The following is a 20766-nucleotide window of genomic DNA, read 5'->3' on the forward strand; positions in this document are numbered from 1 at the left end:
CTCATGGACTTAGATCCCTAATTCTACCATATCAGCACAGACAATAGTCAACTGTGCAGCAGATACAGCAGTGAAATAGGAGTATAGTTAAAAGGACTAATTTCCACAAATCTCTGGAGAGGATTATAACATAAACATGTAGAGAGGGCTAGAAAGCATGCAGTCAACTAAAAATGCCTAGGAAAAACAAAGAGAAAATTGAAAAGAAGCCCAAAGTGATTTGTGGGCAAGAGGTGTCACAGATTGTGCTTAACCTTGAAGAATGGACCAAAGCACAAGGTATGTGGCAGATAATAAATGATGATTAGCTAATTAATTTGGTCTCGCTCATAGAGCAGCTTAAACTTTGATGGAAAACATTTTTCCTCTTTTTTGCTGTTTCTTATTAAATTATCAAGTTGCTATGTAAAATACATTTTCAAAGTTATTATGCTAAGCCTCTGACCAGCAAGCAAACTTACCATGGACTAAGTGGAAGAGTTTAGGGTTAAACCTAATTTTATCTCACTTGAAATGGATACAACACAATTTATGATCCTCCTCAGTCATAAGGAACAAAAAATCATATAATACCAGCAAGTGTAGTGGCTAAGAGCATGTGTTTTGGTGTTCTAGGTTGGATTCTGGCTCTTGGGCTCAGTAGCCATATAATCCACATGATCTATGACAAGTAGCTTAATATCTCTGAGTACCAGGCTCTTCATTTCTATAGTGGGTATAAAGATACAAGACATTAGGGTTGTTCTAAAGATTAGGATAGTGTGTAAACTGCTTAGTACAGTGTTTGAGTATCAAATCCATATGTGCACATCCTTCCAAGTTAACTTTCAATGAATGGTAGCTATTATTAATAATGTTACAACATTGTTGGCTTTAAGTGTGACCTTTGAACTCAATCAGAACTGTGTTCAAATCCTGGCTCTGCCACTTTCTGGTTGTGTGACTTCAGAAAGTTCCTTAACTTCTCTGAGCCTCAACTTTATATTTAAAATGAATATAATAACTAACATCTTTGGTGGTGGTAAAGGTTAAGTGAGATAATGTATGTAAGATATACCTAACACAGAGTAGACACTCGGCAGTTCCCTTTTACCACTTCCCTAGAGAATAATGTCCAAATTTTTACTATAGACTCCAAGGACTTTCATAGTCTTGCCCCTACTGGTTTTCCAGACTCAGCAACTAACACCCTCCCCTCTAAACTCCCTCCTTTCTTCGTCCTCTCCTTATTCTAACTTCTCTGTCTCCCACCTCATAAACTTCCACTCTTAAAACCGGGATTATGTTCTTTAACGAGCTAGCCCTTTATGAGGGTCTAACCAAGGGATGAGAAAGCAAGCCCCACGTCTGACCTCGATGATTAAGTCAGACACTGTACCTTATGACTACAATATGTGACTGTACTCTAACAGCCACCTTGGAGAGGGCTTCATCTCTTGCAACAGAAGACATTGTCAGCCTTTTCTCTTCTTGCAAAACTCTATTTGACTTTAAAACACACACATGCACACACTCACGCATCATGTTTCTCTTTCTTCTCTGGCCTCTTCTTTGTCTCTCTTGCTAGTTTTTCATCTTCTACTATGTTACCTGTTAATAGTTTTCAAGCATTAGGGACAGGGTGACAACTATGACAATCACAGGGTTGTCATGAGCATTTAATGTAATAACACAGCTACAACTCAGTTTTAGCTGATCATTGCTTTGGATAAATGTAGCCCAGTGTTGGCAATATTTTGATTTTTTTTCAAGAGTACCTAGGTTTTTGTGTGAAATATCCTGATTTTTAAGGTTGGCAACAAGTTTGGAAGAAAAAGTGTACATACAGGAAAACATTCCTGAATTCACTCTTTGGCCCATAATTTTGCAACCTCTCTTCTAGGATATTTGGGTAGCACTGCAGGTAATTCTTGTGCACATCTTGGGGCTTACAAGGACTATACCTGTGGACTCATACTGACTGTATTCCAAGCATATGGCAGTGTCTGGCTTATAGAAGGGACACAATAAATATACATTGAATGAACAAGTTGCACAGACATAGTTAATTTTTATAGTTATATTTATTCACTGTTACTCAATCTAATGGTTGGCAAAACATTTTGGTTTCATTCTTAGACTAGTTCCTATTAAAGGTCTACTATTGGTGTTTCCCAGCTGTTAAGTACTGCTATTCTTATTACTTTGTTTCAAAATACTCTGGATGCATCCTGCTTGTGTCAGACATGGTCATCTCAGCCCAATTGCTTCATCATCCCTTTTATTTTCTGGCATCACCCTTTTCTACAATATAACATTCCCAGTGCAGGAACATGTTTTCACTGTATAAGGAATGATAAGACTAGTCCACCATGTCTCTCCACCATCGGAGCACTTTCCTTAAATTATATGGCATAATGAAGATGCTTGTTTCTAATACTTCATTCATTCATTCGAAGGTAAGTCACTGAAAAAAACAATTGGGACCATACCTGTGTGCTTGGTAAAAAGAAGAAAAGATAAATAAAATACAACCATTAATTTCAACGTGTTTACAGGCAAGTAAAACATGATAAAAGTATAGTGTATATGTTCTGTAAAGAGAAGGAAATACATAGGATAAACAGTATGGCCGTGGGGTTAAGAGCACTGGCTCTGGAGCATACTTCTCAGGTTCCAAGTTTGGCTTCACTACTTACCAGCTGTTTAAACAAGTTATTTAATAGCTTGAGGCTTGCTTTTCCATCTGTAAAATTAGGTGTAAGGTAATCTACCTTGTAGTAGTGTTATGAAGTTTTAAATGAATTAATATGTGTAAAATGCTTACAATAGTGTCTGGTATAAAGTAAAAACTCAGTGAATGCTGTCACTATTACAGAAGGTGCACTGAACCCTTGTGTGGTTGCTATGTGGAGGTAGCCAAGTAAAGAGAAATAAAGTCAGGAAGATTTTCCTCAGGTAATTATCGATGTAAGTCTTGAAGATTAATTTCTCAACAAGGATTTATTGGGTATTTATTATGCACCATGCACTAGATAAATAAGTGTGAAGCAATAGGGGTTGGAAAATATAGAAGGAAAACTTCATCGACAGATTTAAAGTAATGGAGATGTGAGAGGTCAAGGTGAGGTCTTGGAAGTGCAAATACTTTAATGTGATGAGAATAGAGTGAGAGTTGAAATGAGGCAAGAGAAGAGAAGTGAAAGAAGTGGGGGGGGGGTGCACAGTGTCATTACAGGCAGCCTTATGTATCATACAATAGCATTTAAAACGTATTCCATAGACACAGGAGCTAGAGAAGGTTTTAAGCAGGGGAGTGAGATGATCAGATTTGTGTTCTTAAACCGTTACTCTGGTGATAATACTAATGAGAACAAACTTAATTTTTTTTAGGAAGTGAGAGCTTTTTTAAAACTCCTTGTAGGAGAGGGGTGGAATGGTTCACTGTGAAAACCAAAACTAATGGATTTTGAAATAAAAGCAATTACAAATTCAGAAGTGAAGGTGAGTTTTCTGTATGTACCCTATAAATAATACTTTTATTTGGAGCATGAGGTATTTATCACTAAAAGAAACACCTGACAATACATGAGGCACTCTGAGTGAAGTGACTCTATCCTTGCACTTCTGGCTCTATTGCATATCTTTTCTGTGTCTCATTCATTCATTTAACCAACAATTGTGTGTTGTACCAGACACTGTTGTAGGTACTTGGGATACAATAGTAAACAACACAAAAATTCCTGCCCTCCGAAACAGAGACAGATACTAAACATTAAACAAAATAACTACATGACATATGACAAAAAGGTAAGTTTTACTGAAATTTTAAAAAATGACAGAGCAAGGAAAGCTGGAATCATTCATTCATGATAGGAATCATAATAGCATTATTGCAACAAGAAGCAAAAAGAACTGCAAAGCCAGGCAGTGTAAAATTCAGATAAACTCTATGATGGGTGCAAAGTCCTGTCACTGTACATGAGTTTAAACACCCTGAAAAACTGTGTGTGTGTGTGTGCGTGCGTGTGTATATAATGTATACTTACATATATTAGCATGATTTATAAATACATGTTTGCATGATTTATATAATCATATACATATACATGCATGATTTATAAAGCCCATTTAAGCCTGCTTTAAACAATATAACGTGGATAAGGCTTAAAATGGGCTGGAACATTTTCCCCCATTACCTCCACAACATACAATTCCAGGGTTTGGTGGTGGTGGTGGTAGTGTGTGGGTGTGTGTATGTGCGTATTTCGGACAGCGTCTCCTGCTCAGAACAGAGCTAGCCACAGCCCTGTTCTACAACCTGTCTTGATAAAAGCCCAAGCCCAAGCCCACAGGAATCTCGATCTTTTTTTTTAATCACAAAAATAAATAAGCCCCCTTCAACAACCTAGTATCACAGACTGGTGTCCTTCATTACCAATTCGCCCTTTATGTAGTTCTGAGTCCAAGGGAAGAATGCCACCTACCGAATCATCCGCACCAGTCGGCCAGTCCTGCAAAGTGCAGTAACACTCAGCTCAACCCAGGTCGGCTCCAAATTCCCTCCCTGTGATTATTCTTTGGCCTTAAAATAATTTACCACTATTTGAGCTGACAGAAAATTATGCTCTCTGCGCAAAATATCTGATAAACACTTCCAAACCTTCTCTATAGCTATTCCAAATTTCAGAGCCCTCACTGCCTGCATTTTCCCTAACTGCGCTTTCACGTTTGGAACGCTCCCTTCTTTGCAGCCTGCAGATAGCGGAAAACGCTGGTGCAAATTGTGCAGGGGCTGCTGACAGGCGGCTGCAGAAGCCAGAGAGTCACCCGGACCGGCTAACGTTTGTGGGGAGGTGGGGGGGGGGGGGATTGCACAAGAGGTCAGGCGATGCCGTGGGCTTCCCAACCTATACCGCCGCAGCATTCTGCGACGTGCGACCGCGTCCTGAGGCCTCTTGGGTGGGGGTGGGGATACAGGCGAGGAAACCCCTCGCAGTTGGCTGAAGGCGAGGCAGAGGGCACTGCGACTCCGCGGTTCAGGCTGGGGTCGCCACAACTACACGGATGCACGCGCTGCAGCGGAGCCTTCCGCAGCCGGCGCGACGCGGGAAGGATGCGGGTGGCAGCGGGTGGGCTGGGCAGCGGAAAAGGCGCGTGTCAGTGCACTAGCGGCCTCCGCTCGTGACACGGGCGCGTGAGCTTCAGGCGGGACCCACTCGGAGTCGCTGAGAAGGTCAGTCGGTCGCCTGCGCCGTATATATATGTATGTTCTGTGTGTACAGAAAGAGACGGCTGGCCGGGCGCCGCGCGGCGGGGCAGCAGAGGGGAGGGCGGCCGGGGCGGGGCCCGGAGGGGCGGGCCCGAGGCGCTGACTGGCGGTCGCGGCTGTAATCGCCTCCAGCCCGCGGTGTCAAGCGCACTCGGCGGTGCATGGCCCCGACGGGAGGCGCGCTGCCCGCCCCCGAGCCTGGCTGCCCGCCTGAGCGCCGCGGCCGCCCCAGTCCCGCGCGTTCTCGCCCCTCGGGCCGCCGTCCCGCGGACATGACCGCGCAGCCTCCTCCTGGGCTCGGGTTTGCTTGAGAGCCTTCTTCATGGAAGCGATGTCCCCCCAGCAGGAGACTCTAGGGGGGCCGCCGGGGCGCTCCTCTTCCCTGGCAGGGGAGTCGCGGATCGCGGGAGGCCTCGGCACCAAGAAGGTGAGGACGCTGCGCGGGCCCCGTGCCCGCCGCCGCGCCCCGCGCGCGCCCCCCGCGCCCGCCGCTGCCGCGCGCGAGCCGCACGCCTCGGGGCTTCAGCGCCCGCGGCCTGGGCGCCTGGACATCCCGCCCTCGCGGCCCCCTCGCCTGGCGTGCCCCTGCCTCCCCGACCGCCGGGGCATCCCCGGTACTCTGCGCGTCTGCCGTCTTCATCTCCCCGGGAGCGGAGCGGACCCCGCAGCCTCCTTCGCATCTCCGTCTGCCTCGGGGCCGGCAGCGGCTGCCCTCTGGCGGGGCGGGTCCGAGGTCATCAGAGCAGCGAGGCCGAGGGAGGTGGGCGGCCCCGCTGCGGCGCCCGCGGGGCCCAGCCCCTCACCTGGACGGGGCGCGGCCGCCGAGCGCTCTGGGGGGCGGGGGCCGTGGCGCTCGGCACCGCGCGGCGCTCCGGGAAGGAGTGCGGGTCGCCGGGTCGGACTCGCAGCTCTGCCAGGTTGCCGACGGTCACGGACTGCGGGGACACGGAGGTTCGGTTGGGCCTGGAACGGGGCAGGGTGGGGCCGGCGGGCCGCGCCTGAGGGTGGCGGGGGCCGAGGCTAGGGGCCTGCAGGCCCCGGCGGGGCCGCGGCGGGTGGGGGCGGCGCGAGTGTTCCCGGTGGAAATCCCGGAGGGTTGCGGGCACCTTGCGGCGTTCCGCTCGGATCAGCAGCCGCCGCGCGGCGTGCTGAGTGTGTCCGGGTTCGGGAACGGTTCCCTCAGGAAGTGCACGTGGCCGCGGCGGCCGGCCCCACTGTCGGACTCCCTGAGGACTGGATTCAGGGGTTGCTGGCCTGGTCTGCCCTCGCCCCTCCCTTTCCCCCAGGACCTTCTGTTATTTTGGCCATTTTTGCTCAGTGTCCTGGCGGTGCCCTGGTGGTGCCCTTCGAGCTTCTCTGGAAACAAATTAGGATTCGGAGGATCCTCGTACTCTTCTTTAGGAAGTACTTCGAGGCGTTGCGTTTATATCGCTAGAGCCTTTAGAGGTGTCTGCAGGTCCCTCAGTGTCCGGACCTCTCTGCCTTCCGTGGCTCTCCCCGCCAGCACGCCGGGCTGGCCCGAGGTCGGCTGGAGATGGGTGCGAGGTGCAGCGAGTGCAGTGTGTGTGAGCTCCCCAGGGTCCCGCCGAGTCGCGGAGCCTTCCAGGATCGACCGTGGACTTGGAGATGTCCGGGCTGTAGTGCCGGCGCAGCCTTTGATGTATGGATGCTGAGGTGTGTCCGCGTCGCTTTTACCCTTCAGAGATTCAGGGATTGTGTGTGTTGTGTGTGTGTGTGAATGTACCAGGCTAGCGCTACATTTGGGAAGGTAAATGAATGTTCAGTAATTGACACAGATTTTAAAGCATTTTTAATTTTTGTAATCTTAAGGAATTGGGAAAAATGAAAAATTAAAGATTTATATTCCCGGATAGTTTTTTCCCTAGGGGTAATTAAGCATGCTGGCAAAAGGTGAAAGCATTAGAGTAGCTTGATTATTTACCAAGTAGGCTTGTCCACTAAATGAAAGTCTTTCCTGCTTGCATCTTTCACAGTTGTTCTTAAGATGCTGCCCTTCATTATAAACCATGATGGGTTGTCACATTACCACCAGTCTTTTCCTTTTCTTTTTTTATTTAAAGGAAATAGATTTTGGCAATCTGGTCTTTCTGCTTTTTACTCCCTTTGCCAGGATGGGGTGGGGGGCTTGGGGGACAGGGTTGTTGAAGGTCTCTCTTGTTTTGATTTTGGTATTTTCTCCCAGAGAATTGCATCTGTGCTTATTTTAAATAATAGTAGGTAGATCTGTTTGATTTCAGACCTTCATATTTGCAATAGAAGGTAATAAAAATTAAAAATATTTTCAAAATTTAACTCATAGAATCATTACCATTTATACTCTTGTGGACCACAGTCTTCATGTATCCCAAATACTCAACAGATTGATTTTTTTTTTAATGTTTCATCTTGCCTTTTTGGTGTTTGGTAATCTTAATGAGTCATGACAGTTATTCTAAAATAGTCTACTATGTTGTTGTAGCATTGATTGCCACCATTTGGATTGTTTAAATTGCCAGTTAAAATCAACATCCTTAAAAATGAAATAGAAAATATTAGCACATCAGTAAGGGTAAGGACTATTTTTGTATAACTTTTTTCTCTGTTTCATATACGTATGTGTATTTTGGAGTAGTAAGGTAAAATGGTCAAACTTTTAAAAACAAGTTTATTAGACCACTATATGGAATCAATTCACTGGACTTTTAGTTCTAGCTGTATTATATCTCAATGATCTTGAAAAAAAATCACTTAATCATTTCAGTTTCTTCATTTGTAAGATGGGCTTCAAAGAAATAAAGAGGTAATGCTGGAGAATCCAATAGTACTGCCATTGCCTAGAATACAGTTCATATTCCTAGAGACTACTGTCAAGGAGACATTTGTGTACACTGTGGTGAAATTTGGAGTGTGATGACCTATGTTCAACTCTCCATTGTGTTGATACTAGCTTTCTGACCTGGGTAAGTCATTTAAACTTCTCAGTTTCCTATTTGTAAAATGAAAATGACAGTAGTAACTACCTTCTCGAGTTGGGAAAGTTAAGTGTGAAATTGAGTAAATATTGACATTCAATAAGCATCCCCAAATTATTAGCTTTTACTGTTTGAAATTTTATCCATATCTATAATTCATACTACCATTTCCTAGTTGTTCAAGCCCAAAATCTAGGATTCATTTTCAACTCATTTCCTCACTCTACGACAACCATCAGAAAAGCCACTGGACTATCACTTCAAAACATACCTTGAATTTCTGCGCTCTGTCTCCACTGCAGCCATGTAGTCCAAGCCAAACCACCACCATCTCTCACTTATACCTTTGCAGAAACTAACTTGTTTAATACCTTTCTTGCTCTTCCCTGACCCAGTCTCCATTTAGCAGCACCAGAATGATCTTTAAAAAATGTAAATTGCTCATGTTACTCACCTGCTTAGACTCCTGCAATGGCTTTCCATCATATTTGGAATAAAATTCAGACTCCTTTTCTTAGCTCTCTCTACTTCTCACACCTCATCTACCTTTTCCATCTTCTTTGTATATTCTCCTGCTACATAGGCCTTCTTTTTCACAAATCAAGTCATCAAATTTGTTCCTGTTCTGAGGTCTTGGTGTGCTGTTTCCTCTGCTTCTGCCATATGTCTTTGTTGGGTTGTTGGTTTTCTTATTATTGAGTTTTGAGAGGTATTTATATATTCTGGATTCAAATCTTTTATCATATGTGATTTGCAAATGTTTTCTTACATTCTGTGGCTTGTCATTTTATGCTGTTAATAGTGTCTTTCAAAGAACAGAGTTCTTAATTTTCATGAAATCCAGTTTGGCATTTTTTTTCTTTAATTTTACTGTAATTTACTTGAATTTAAATATGAATTTCCACATGTGTCTACTGAATATTGTATTGGATAACAAAGGTTGAGAGGAAGAGATAAAACAATAATAATAACAAACATTAGTAAATGGTGATAACTTTTATTAAAGAAACACTGATTTAGACAAATGTGAATGTGGAGCTAGACCACTCTGACATTAGGGTGTTCAGCGAAGGATTCTTTTAAGTGATGGTTAACTCTTCTATGGGTGAAAAAGAGCATTAACATACATTAAAAAGATGCCAAGAAATGGATGCAATCGTTCAAAGGTCCTAGGGTAAGAAGAAACATGGTGTGTTTGAGGAGCTGGTTTGCAGATGCTGTAAAGAATTGGTCTCTATGTTTTATAGTCACATTTATTATTTCAACCTCAAGTCATATAATCTACCTAGTTCATCCACCTTTTTTTGCTAATTAGATAATTTGACTATTTCCAAAAATCAAAGATTTTCCATCACTTAGGTTCTTCAAAAGAGTACACGATAGATCTGTACGGTGATTTCTTAAACCGGGGTTCTAAAATATAATAGCAGCATATAAATAATGCTTCTGAATAATGCATTCTGGATAGATTTCTGGATAATTTTTCTGTATAACCATCCCTTAAGATGTCCACATTTGGATAGAATGTTTTGTGAAATGAAATGGAAATACATATTAGAATAATTTCTGTTAGGGATGATTTGTGTCATACTCAAGCACCCTGACCCTTTGGAACTAACTGAAAACTTTAAATAAGATGGGTGATGGGATAGGGAACACGGACTTGCAGGCACAGAAAACCAGTCAAAGCAAAAGGATTTTAAAATAGCTCCAACATTTTTAAATGTGGCAGCTGTTGTTTTACACTTCATTCTGTCTTCTTTCTACATTCTCTGGGTCCAAATCTGTTTATAGCAGCTCCTGGTAGAACACCCCCAAGAGCTGACTTTGGCCATGTGTGTGTCTTATGCTGGAGTTTGAATGAAATATCTTAGTGAGTAAGCATTAGTTTTATTCTTTAATACTGAGGAAAATATGCCCATGGTTAAACCAGTATACTACTGAGTCCTTTTCTGATGTTATTGACAAAGGGAATTGTGTAAAATCAGGTATATGAGATTTTTTTGGCCTGAGAGGAGTATGGAATTATCAAAAACTCAGGTGAATCAGAAATGGCCTGTGTCATCACTAATGTGACCTCTGAAATTCTGACTGTACTTTGTTTCTTTGTCTGTAAAATAGGAGTAATAATCCATATCTTGTTTATCTCACAAGTTGATTTTTAAGGGTCAGAAAGTATATGAATACACATTCTAAAAAAGCACCAAAGCCATTAGTATCTTTTTCTAGGTGAAAGTAGGTATAAAGCAATAAAGAGAGTTTTATTTTTTTTAATTTAATGTAAGAGTGAATACTGTAACTCTTATTCAGCCTGGACTTCCCTAACAAAATACCATAATACTGAGTGGCTTAAAAGCAACAGACATTTATTTCTTACAGTTCTGGAGGCTGTGAATCCCCATGATATGGGTGCCTGCCAGTTCAGTTCTTGGTAAGAGCCCTCTTCTTGGCTTGCATTTAACCCTTTTCTTGATGGATCTTCACTTGGGAGGGATGGAGAGAGGGAATGAAGGAGAGAAAGAAAGGAAGAAAAAGAGTAAGAAAGGAGGAAAGGAGGTGGGAGGGAAAGAGATGAAGATGGAACTAGATGTCTCTGGTCCTTTCTTATCAGACAATAATCTCATCAGAGGGGCCCCACTCTTATGACCTAATCACCTCCCAAAAAACCCACCTCCTTAATACCATTACAAAATACAATTTTCGGGGGAGGACACAAACATTCAGTCCATGACACTGTCCCTTGAAGTACTCACCCTTGAAGGTCATAAATATCAAGTATTATAAGGTAGAAACTTAAGCAAAAGGAAGAATTTACTGTTTGTAATTTATGGAATAGTAAAGGAAATTTTAAAAACCTCTTTAGGTGAATGCCTATGTATATATAATACACATCAATTATATAAGGTAGATATTAATAACTTACTCTTACAGAAAAAGAAACAGCCCTGCCAAGGCTACAAGTACTAAGCAGAAGAGATGGCATTTGAACCCAACCCAGATTTTCCAACTCTATTTCTCTTTCCAACTACAGTATAGATGCTTTTGTTACTATTTATAACATAATATAAAAATTAATGAAAATTAATTTAAAAGAAAAATTTTAAAGAAAAATTAATTTTTGTGACTCTAACAGGCATATGTTACAAAAGAATAAATTGTATGTTTTATAAAATGAAAGTGAGGGACAATCTTCTATTTTTACACATTTTAAAATGTAATTATTAATTTTGACGACTGAGTCTTCCAAGTTAGAATAGAAAGTTGTAACTCATAGACTGAAAATTCCTAAGTCACAGATACCTAAATAGCAGTTGTTGATTTTGATTGTGAAGTAAAGATTGTCGTGCAGCAGTTTACCACTCTGTGTTTCAACATTCTCCCAAGGTTATGATTTGGTAAAGGGTCTGCAGGACAAAAGATGGAACATGTGCAGTATACTGGAGAAGTAGGACAGCTAATGGCACCTACAGAAAATAAAACCTCCAACTTCAATAATTTAAGCATCTGAATTCTTTCACAGTTCTCATCCTGTAATCTAGGACTTGGCTGTTCTTTTCAAAGCGGAGGTATATGCTTTATAGGATTACATACAACTTAACAAAAATATGTGATTTAAAGCTTGCCTTTTTAGGAGGTATCAGCTAAAAGTATACTAGATTTCAGTTTAAATTGCCATTAGAGCATATTATAAACTATAACATATCCCAAAAAAAGGTATACAGTATTAAAGTTATATATATATGTGTATATGTACACCTGTATGTACATATATTCATATACACAGAAATATATGAACATTTTATTGTAATTCAATGGGAGTTTCATGACTCATAAATCTTCATATCTGTATAACATTTATCAAAGACATCTGTTATGGACAGAGTGTTTGTGTCCCCCCACCAAACCTGTATATTGAAGCCCTAAACCCTGGTATAATATAGTATTTGGAGGTGGAGGCCTTTGGGAGATAATTAGGTTAGATGAGATGGTGAAGGTGGAATCCCCACGATGGGATTAGTGCCCTTATAAGAGACCAGGGAGCCTGTTTTTTCTTTCTCTCTGTTACCCATGTGCAAGAAAGAAGCTATCTGCAAACCAGCCAGACGGCCCCTTACCAAAAACCAAATCTGCTGCAGATTGACCATGGACTTCTCAGCCTCCAGAACTGTGAGAAATAAATGTCTGTTGTTTAAGCCAGCTGTCTGTATTATTTTGTTGTAGTAGCTTGAGCACACTGTCTCTAAAATGAACTTTCATTGGAGGAAACTTTGCTCTCCTATTCTCTGTTGGTATCTCAAATGTTCTAGATCACAGAGACTCATTGATTCTGGTGTGTGCAGAAAGCCTCAGTGAAATGCAGCATTCTGTAATTTTATGAAGCAACAAGGATGGAGGAGATATTTGACTTTTGTTTACTTTTGGAAGGCTTAGCCATAAAGTGGGAAGATGGAAAAGGAGCAGAGGAAATAGCCTTCTGTTGGCCACCAATAATGGAACTTGTAGGTGACACAGCCCAGTTTATTTTCTAATTTTGTTGTAGTTTGATTCTCTTGATGTAGGACAGATTTAGATTAGAAACATCCAACCAACAGCAGAAATAGCCCTATCAGCACTGTCTATCAGTGCCATACTGAGCAGGCTTGGCCTAATTTTGACAGACAGCTGTCACATGGCACAACTGAAAGGTAAAACCAGTTTCTGGATGCCTGGTCACTTGTGTGTAGACTCTGAAAATGGAATGTATGTGTGCCCACAGCAGCTCATATTTCAAAGATCTGGAAGACCCAGCTGCTCTGTGTCCTTTTGCTTTCCCTGTTTACCTGAGTCCTAATTTATACCTAGGAGAGTGTCTGTATTTTCTCTTCTACTCCTGAATTCATTCTCTTGAACCTCAGCTTCAGTGGTAGTCATTACTAGGTTATACTATGTCTAAATCTGGATAGACCTGGGCCTACTTTCTTATTGTTATTTTATGTACTTTGTTTTTTACCACTATGGCTTTTGGATTTGATCACCATATTCTCCCTCTGAGGAAAGTGAGAGGTTACTGTAAGGCAGAGCTTCCCAACCATTAGAGATGTGTTTGATATGTTCAGCCACTTAGCCTTAAGAGAGGAGAATGGATACTGGGGCAGCCAGAGAGCCCTTTTGTTTATCACAGTGTGCCATGGATGAACAAATAATACATTATATTGGCCATGGTGTGAAAAATGTAGTGAAGCCCTGCACTGTAAAGGATTATTAAAGAGAGCACTGGTGATTGACCTTGCCCTACTCCAGGGTGCTCCTGAAAGGGAATCATGACCAGAGGTTGAAACTGCTGCCTTTGACAAAGAAGAAAGTCCAGCCAACTTGAAGACCCGTAATATGCTCCAGGAGCCTGCATGGGTGGTAGGGAGGCAGAGGAACAAAGGATGTATAGGGGAGTTCTACTATCCTCATATCTGTATATGTGCAGTACTTATTCACTCTAAAGCATTACTCTCTATGTTGCACAATTACAGTGCTTACCAGGTCAGAGGACCTTCACATACACAATCTTATTCTCTTTTGGTTGGATGGTTATGTCACAGAGAGGCCTCTGAGAAGTTCTGTGATAGAGGAGGGTGCAGAATTTAGGTCCAGTGTCCCCTAAAACAGTGCCCATTCTTCTACATTACATAAATTCTCCTGTTACTGTTTTACTTCAACGTGCTTGTCTCATAGAAAGAGAAAAGACAGCCAAAAGAGAAAATCTTTCTTTCTTAACCTCAGAAAAGAACTTATATCCCTTTATACCCTTGCTGTGATGACATTTGTTTTAATTAAATGCTCAGACTGATTCTGGATGGGATGATTATGAGTAAATAGAGAATCATACTCATCACAGACCAAATTGACAATATTGGGAAGCTTCAGGTCATCAATATTCAAAATCTTGAGATACTATTTGTAGATGACATGTTACTATATGTAGGAAACCCTAAAGACCCCACCCAAAAACTATGAGAAATAATAACTGGATTCAGCAAAGTTGCAAAATACAAAATCAATATACAAAAATATGTTGTATTCCTATATACTAACAATGAATTAGCAGAAAAAGAAATCAAGAAAACAATTCCACTTACAATTACATCAAAAAGAATGAAATACTCAGGAACAAACATAGCCAAGGAGGTTAAAGACCTGTATTTGAAAACTATAAGACACTGATGAAAAAAACTGAAGAAGATACAATAAATGGAAATCTGTCCCATGCTCATAGATAGGAAGAATTAATATTGTCAAAATGGCCATCCTGCCCAAAGCAATTTACAGACTCAATGCAATCCCTATCAAAATACCAATGGCATTTTTCAATGAACTAGAACAAAAAATCCTAAAATTTATATAGAACCACAAAAGACCCCAAATAGCTAAAGTAATCCTGAGAAAGAAGAACAAAGGTGGGGATATCATGCTTCCTGACTTCAAGCACTATTACAAAGCTACAGTAATCAAAGCAGTATGGTACCAGCATAAGAACAGATCCATAGATCAATGGAGCAGAATAGAGAGCCCAGAAATAAACCCCATGCATGTATGATCAATTAATATATGACAGAGGAGCCATGAATATACAGTGGGAAAAAGACAAACTCTTCAATAAATGATGTTGGGAAAACTGGACAGCTACATACAAGAGAATGAAACAGAATTACTAACACCATACCATACACAAAAGTACACTTGAAATAGATTAAATACCTAAATGTAAGACATGAAACCATGAAACTCTCAGAAGAAAACATAAGCAAAAATCTCTTGAACATGAGCATGAGTAATTTTTTTATGGATACCTTTCCCTGGGCAAGGGATACAAAAGCAAAAATAAAGAAGTGAGACCACATCAAAATAAAAAGGTGCTGTACAACAAAGGACACCATCAACAAAACTAAACTAAAAGCCTACATAATGGGAGAATATATTCATAAATGATTTATCCAATAAGGGATTAACATCTAAAATATATAAAGATCTCATATACCTCAACACCAAAAAAACAAATAACCTGATTAAAAATGGGCAGAAGACCTGAACAGAAATTTCTCCAAAGAATAAATTCAGATGACCAACAGGCACTTAAAAAAATGTGCAATGTCACTAGTCATCAAGGAAATGCAAATCAAAACCATAAGGAGATATCACCTCACACAAGTCAGTAAGGTCATTATCCAAAAGATAAGAAATAACAAGTGTTGGTGAAGATGTGGAGAAAAGGGTACCCTCCTACACTGCTGTTGGGAATGCCAATTGGTGCAGTCACTGTAGAAAGCAGTATGGAGGTTCTTTTAAAAGCTAAAAATAGAAATACCATTTGACCCAGTAATTCCACTTCTAGGAATTTACCTGAAGAACACAAAATCCCTGGTTTGAAAAAATATATGCACCCTTATGTTTTTTTGCTGCATTATTTACAATAGCCAAGATACAGAAGCAATCAATAGGTGAATGGACAAGGAAGATGTGGTACATATAACCATGGAATATTATTCAGCCATAAAAAAGAAAGAAATCCCACCATTTGCAACAACATGGATGGACTAAGAGAGCATTATGCTAAGTGAAATAAGCCAGGTGGAGAAAGACAAATACCTCATGATTTCACTTATATGTATGATCTAAAAACAAAACAAAATGAACAAAACAGTAGTGGACTCAGAGACACTGAGTAGTGGCTGGTGATTATGATGGGGGAGGGATTGGAGTAAGTAGGTGGGGTTGGAGGGGGTTAAAGAGGCATAAAATCTCAGTCATCTCAGTCATGATATTAGTTGGTCATGGAGATGGAAGTGCAGCATGGAGAATATATATAGTCAGTGGTTCTGTAACATCTTTCTATGTTGACTGATAATAACTACACTAGTTGGGATGAGGAACTGTTGAACCCTATGTTGTATACTTGAAACCAGTATAACATTTTATATCATCTATACTTCAATAATTTTTTTTGACCTTGTAACAATTGGACTTAGAAATAAGGTGCAAGGTTAAAAATAGTTTTCCTGTTTCCTTGAAGAGTCAGTGTCTTTCAGATATGTCTCCCCCAAATAAATGCTGCATTTGTGTGTGGGAAGACAAGAAACAGTTTATTGCTCACTTAATTGTACTAAGTAGCCACGAAAGGATTAATAGTCAAATTTGAATAGGCTAATTTGTAAATCTGCTTAATTTTTTTTTCTTGTCTTGTAACTTCAGAGTTCTTTAAAAGCTTTCCTCAAAGCCTTTATTTTAATGCTATGCTGATTTTGAATGTTTGAAGATGACTTAAGCATATTTGACTTAAATTCAGCTGAAAGACTTGAATTTTTTTCTTTCTAAAGTGACTGGAACAAAAAGTATGAAGAATTGCAGTTCACCTGATTTAAATATTTCATCCTGTTCCTTTCTTTTCATAGGCTTTCTTTTCCTTTAATCTTTGTAAAAAGTAAGAATGACCAGGTTCAGAGTTATTTAGAAGTTCCAAAAATAGTACTGTATCTTGTGGTTGACATTAAGTCCAAATTCTAATGAAAGACTACATATAGGTATTTATGTAAACAGTAAGTTGTTGAAAACAAAAGAACAAATTTTTTTTCTTCAATTACATATTTGCAGCTTCATTTTCCTAAATAGGCATACCTATGTTACCATTTTAAACCTCAGATATAGGCAGTGTTAATTCATTGACTTAATACATAGCTATTGAGAATTTATTATATGAAAATACTGAATAGTACACTGAAGGAGTAGGGGAGGAATGGTGGCAAACTGCAATAGGCAGGTAGGCATATTCCCCAGATCTCAGGAATTCAAATGAAGAGCCAGTCAAACATTTTGTATAAAACCATGTTGGATGAAAAGTGAATAAATAATTTCCATTTTCATGTATAATACTTCAGATGGTTGTTAAACAAATAAACACAATTATAGCTTCTGGCTATGAACCAGTTTGCTGGGATGGAACCCAATAGTTTAGTAGTTTTGTATTTAGCTTTTTTTTTGCTTTTTAACAGCTTTATTGAAATATGATTCACATATCATATGATTCGTCCACTTAACATGTAAATTCAATGACTTTTAGTATATTCACAGAATTTCGCACCCATCACCACAGTCAGTTTTAGAAAGCTTTCATTACCCCAAAAAGAAATGGTGTACCTCTTAGCCATTAAATCCCAATCCTTTCATCTCCCCCAACCTCAGGCAAGAACTAGTCTACTTTAAGTTTCTATATATTTATTTATTCTGGGTATTTCATATAAATGGGCTAAAAAATATATGGTCCTTTGAAACTAACTTCTTTTAATTTTTTATAATATTTTCAAGGTTTATCCATGTTGTTACATATACCAGTACTTCTTTTTAATTGCCAAGTAATATTCCATTTTGTGGATATACCACTTATTTTTCATCAGTTGATGGACTTTGGGGTTGTTTCCGCTTTTTGACTTCATCAGTAATGTTGCTATGAACATCTGCATACATGTTTTTGTGTAGACATGTTTTCATTTCTCTTGGGTGTAGTAACTGAATGTTTAGCCATTTGCAAAACTTTCAAGTTGTTTCCTAAGGTGACAGCACCATTTTACATTCCCATGAGCAGCATATGAGTCCAGGTTATCTACATCCTCACCAACATTTGTTATTTGTTGTTTATTGTAGCCATCCTGATAAGTATAAATTGGCATTTCATGGTTTTGATTTACATTTCCCTGATGATGAATGATATTGAGCATCTTTTCATTTGCTTTTTGGCCATTTGTATATCTTCTTTGGATAATGGTCTATTCATATCCTTTACCCACTTAAAAATTGGCTTATTTTTCTTTATTGAAATGGAACAACTCTTTAAGTATTCTGTATACATATATGTGATTTGCAAAAATTTCTTCCATTCTGTGGGTCCTTTGAAGCACAGAAGTTTTAATCTTGACAATATCTAATTTATCTGTTATTTCCTTTGTTGATTGTGTTTTTAGTGTCATACCTAAAAAACCATTGCCTAATCTAAGCTCACAAATATTTCTGCCCACATTTTCCTAAAATTTTTATAGATTAAGCTCTTACTTTTAGATCTGACCCATTTTGGGTTAATTTTTGTATATGGTATGAGATAGGAGTCCAACTTCCTTCTTTTGTATATGGATGCCCAGTGGTGCCAGAACCATTTATTGGCAAGTAATTAACTTTTCTCATTAGACATATGTTTACCATGTAGCTCAAAATGGTAAATGTCAATATTATGTCAAAAGATGTAGTTTGTTATGTACAAGAATGGCTCTTCTTATCCAGTTCCATATTTCCTTAATGACACCATCCCAGCAGAGCCCTTCAAAAGTTTGTTTCTCTGTGTGTGTGCTTGGGAATGGTGGCATAGATGTGGAGCATGAGTGGATTTTGAAATTCACATAAAACCTTTATTTATTGAGTGTATGTATGTGTCTGGCATTGTACTAGGCCTTGGGAATGCAAAGGTAGGCCTGCTACAGAGTTGAGTTTCAGTAATAATTGTTGAAGGACTGGAGAAAATTGGGAAAGAATATGTGGTCTCTGCTCTCTAGAAAAATTATCTAGAAAAACAATAGAATATGACATGCTATAATGGTGGCATAACCTGTGAAGCAAGTTAAGAACACAGAGAGTTGAATATATAGTTAATCCAACTGATTAAAAAAGAGTTGAAGTGGAGAGCACCTTGCAGATTAGAGGATAGTGTTGCTACAGTTTTGTGTTATTATTAAAATACAGAAGAAAAATTAATTGTAGCCATTTGATTCTCATCTTCAATTATGACTCCTATTCATTTACTCTTAGGCAGAATAGGTTTTTTTGCTTTTAATACTGTATATAACTACAGAGGAAACAGCTTAGAAAATCAAAGATTTAATTTCACTTTAGTGTTCATGTTATACTTCTCTAATAAATGGCTTTTAGTAAAAGGACAGCAGTTTGAAAATTAATCACTATTTATTCCTTTTTACAGTATCTTCCAAGCTCCTCCTCATTGTTCCCATTTGGGAGCAGATGAGTAAATAAATGTTACTTCATATTTATTTGTTTTGAGCTCATATAAAATTCTTGTTTAGTTTTTTGGGCTGAACACTAGGTAAATGGTACAAATTACAAGAATACCATTCCCTAAAGATTAAAGCAATTGATTTTTTTACCTTAATATGTAGTTTATCAATTTTGAAAAAGATTGCCTTTTAAAAATACTCAGTTTTGTAATGTCATCCAGTATTTTTGAGATCATCTAAATTTGAGCAGTAAGCACTTGGCATTCTGAAAAATCATGCTGTGGGTTGTGATTTCTAAGCTAACAGAAAATATACACTGTTTAATTCTATCTACTATTTCCTGCAAGGTGAAGAATGATATTATTTCTTATCACTGAACAGCTATGAAATTTGTTGGTTCTAGTATAAGCGTAGCTCAGTCTGTCCTGACAGGTTTGTACTATTACACATTTGTACAGGAACCAGTACTCTAATTCTATTTCCATGTATTTTATTTCACACAATTGTTACAAACAAAAAGAAAATCCAAGTCTTTGTTGTCTGAGAATGGAATCTTTGATAGATACGTGAATTTGCTTTGAAGTCACCATTGATCCTTTGTTTTGCTACACTTTTGAGCAAAAGAAAGAAATCTATTTATTTTGAATGAATTAATACCTAAATATATTTATTAAGCTACTTTTAAGCTGACTACTCTTGACTTCTTATTACTTTCACAAGAGAAATGAATCCTGTGAATCCTAAATGCATATAGTATATAATGCTTATTTTCCTGTATATAGAGCCAAAGTGAATCTTTGGTGGACATTTAATATGAGAATATCAGAAATAGAAGGAACCTAGGAGACTACGTAGTTCAAATTTTCTAATTTTCTAAATAAGGAAATGGAGCCCCAGAGAAGTGACTGAATTGCTCTGGGATTAGTAGAGTATCAGTACAAACAATAGGTCCTCAAACAAAAACAATATTCTGCCTGTAGCTTGATTGACTCTCTTGAATATGAAGGAGTCCACTAGATGAGGTGGATATCACTCTGTATTTGACTCCTCATACATTTGACAATTTTATAACTGAGAAAACACAGTCCAATCACCATGTTACACAAATGGTCCTCTTCATTAAGTCTCCATCGAAAACTCCCATTTTAAAAGTACCTTTCCAGAAGAAAATTTGTCACACTTCTTTGATTATCCATTCTCATGTTTAATAGCCATCATTCTCAGAAAGATTTCCTTATGTCAGAAGGTTTCAAATTTGGAGTCCATTAATTCCTAAGGCATCAACATAAAATTATATATAAAATTTTAGTTTAAATTGTTTGTAAATTTATCAAAGAACCCTAACCAAAATCACCCTGAATTTTCTGTCTGCAGTTTAGCCACATTTCTTTTTGCCCTATATTCCTTGGAAGACAACTTGCTGTTCTCCATGTTATAACTCCCCATTAATATGGAAGTTATTACTCTTTCCAAATGAAGAATTTCAGATCATTTTAACTTTTCTCATAGGCTTTTTCTTTGC

The 20766-nt window shown here is 39.2% G+C and overlaps 1 protein-coding gene across 6 annotated transcripts in view; it reads left to right on the forward strand.

Annotated features, from left to right (window-relative positions):
- Positions 1–2046: 2046 nt before the first annotated feature.
- Positions 2047–20766, forward strand: part of ARHGAP20 (Rho GTPase activating protein 20) — a 175420-nt gene continuing 156700 nt past the window's right edge. For 2 of the 6 annotated variants that reach the window (XM_073239270.1, XM_037026654.2), the window contains exon 1: positions 5716–6202. Coding sequence is in view for 2 of the 6 variants with exons in the window: in XM_073239268.1 (XP_073095369.1) it covers positions 5574–5678 (105 nt within the window). In the remaining 4 variants the exon portion in view is untranslated. Of the gene's footprint in view, positions 5216–5318; positions 5679–5715; positions 6203–20766 lie in introns of those variants that run through there. The other 4 variants (XM_073239267.1, XM_073239268.1, XM_073239265.1 and 1 more) reach the window with 4 other exon arrangements.

This window comes from Manis javanica, chromosome 6 (genome assembly GCF_040802235.1).
Source record: "Manis javanica isolate MJ-LG chromosome 6, MJ_LKY, whole genome shotgun sequence".
In the NCBI taxonomy this organism is placed as follows: Eukaryota; Metazoa; Chordata; class Mammalia; order Pholidota; family Manidae; genus Manis; species Manis javanica.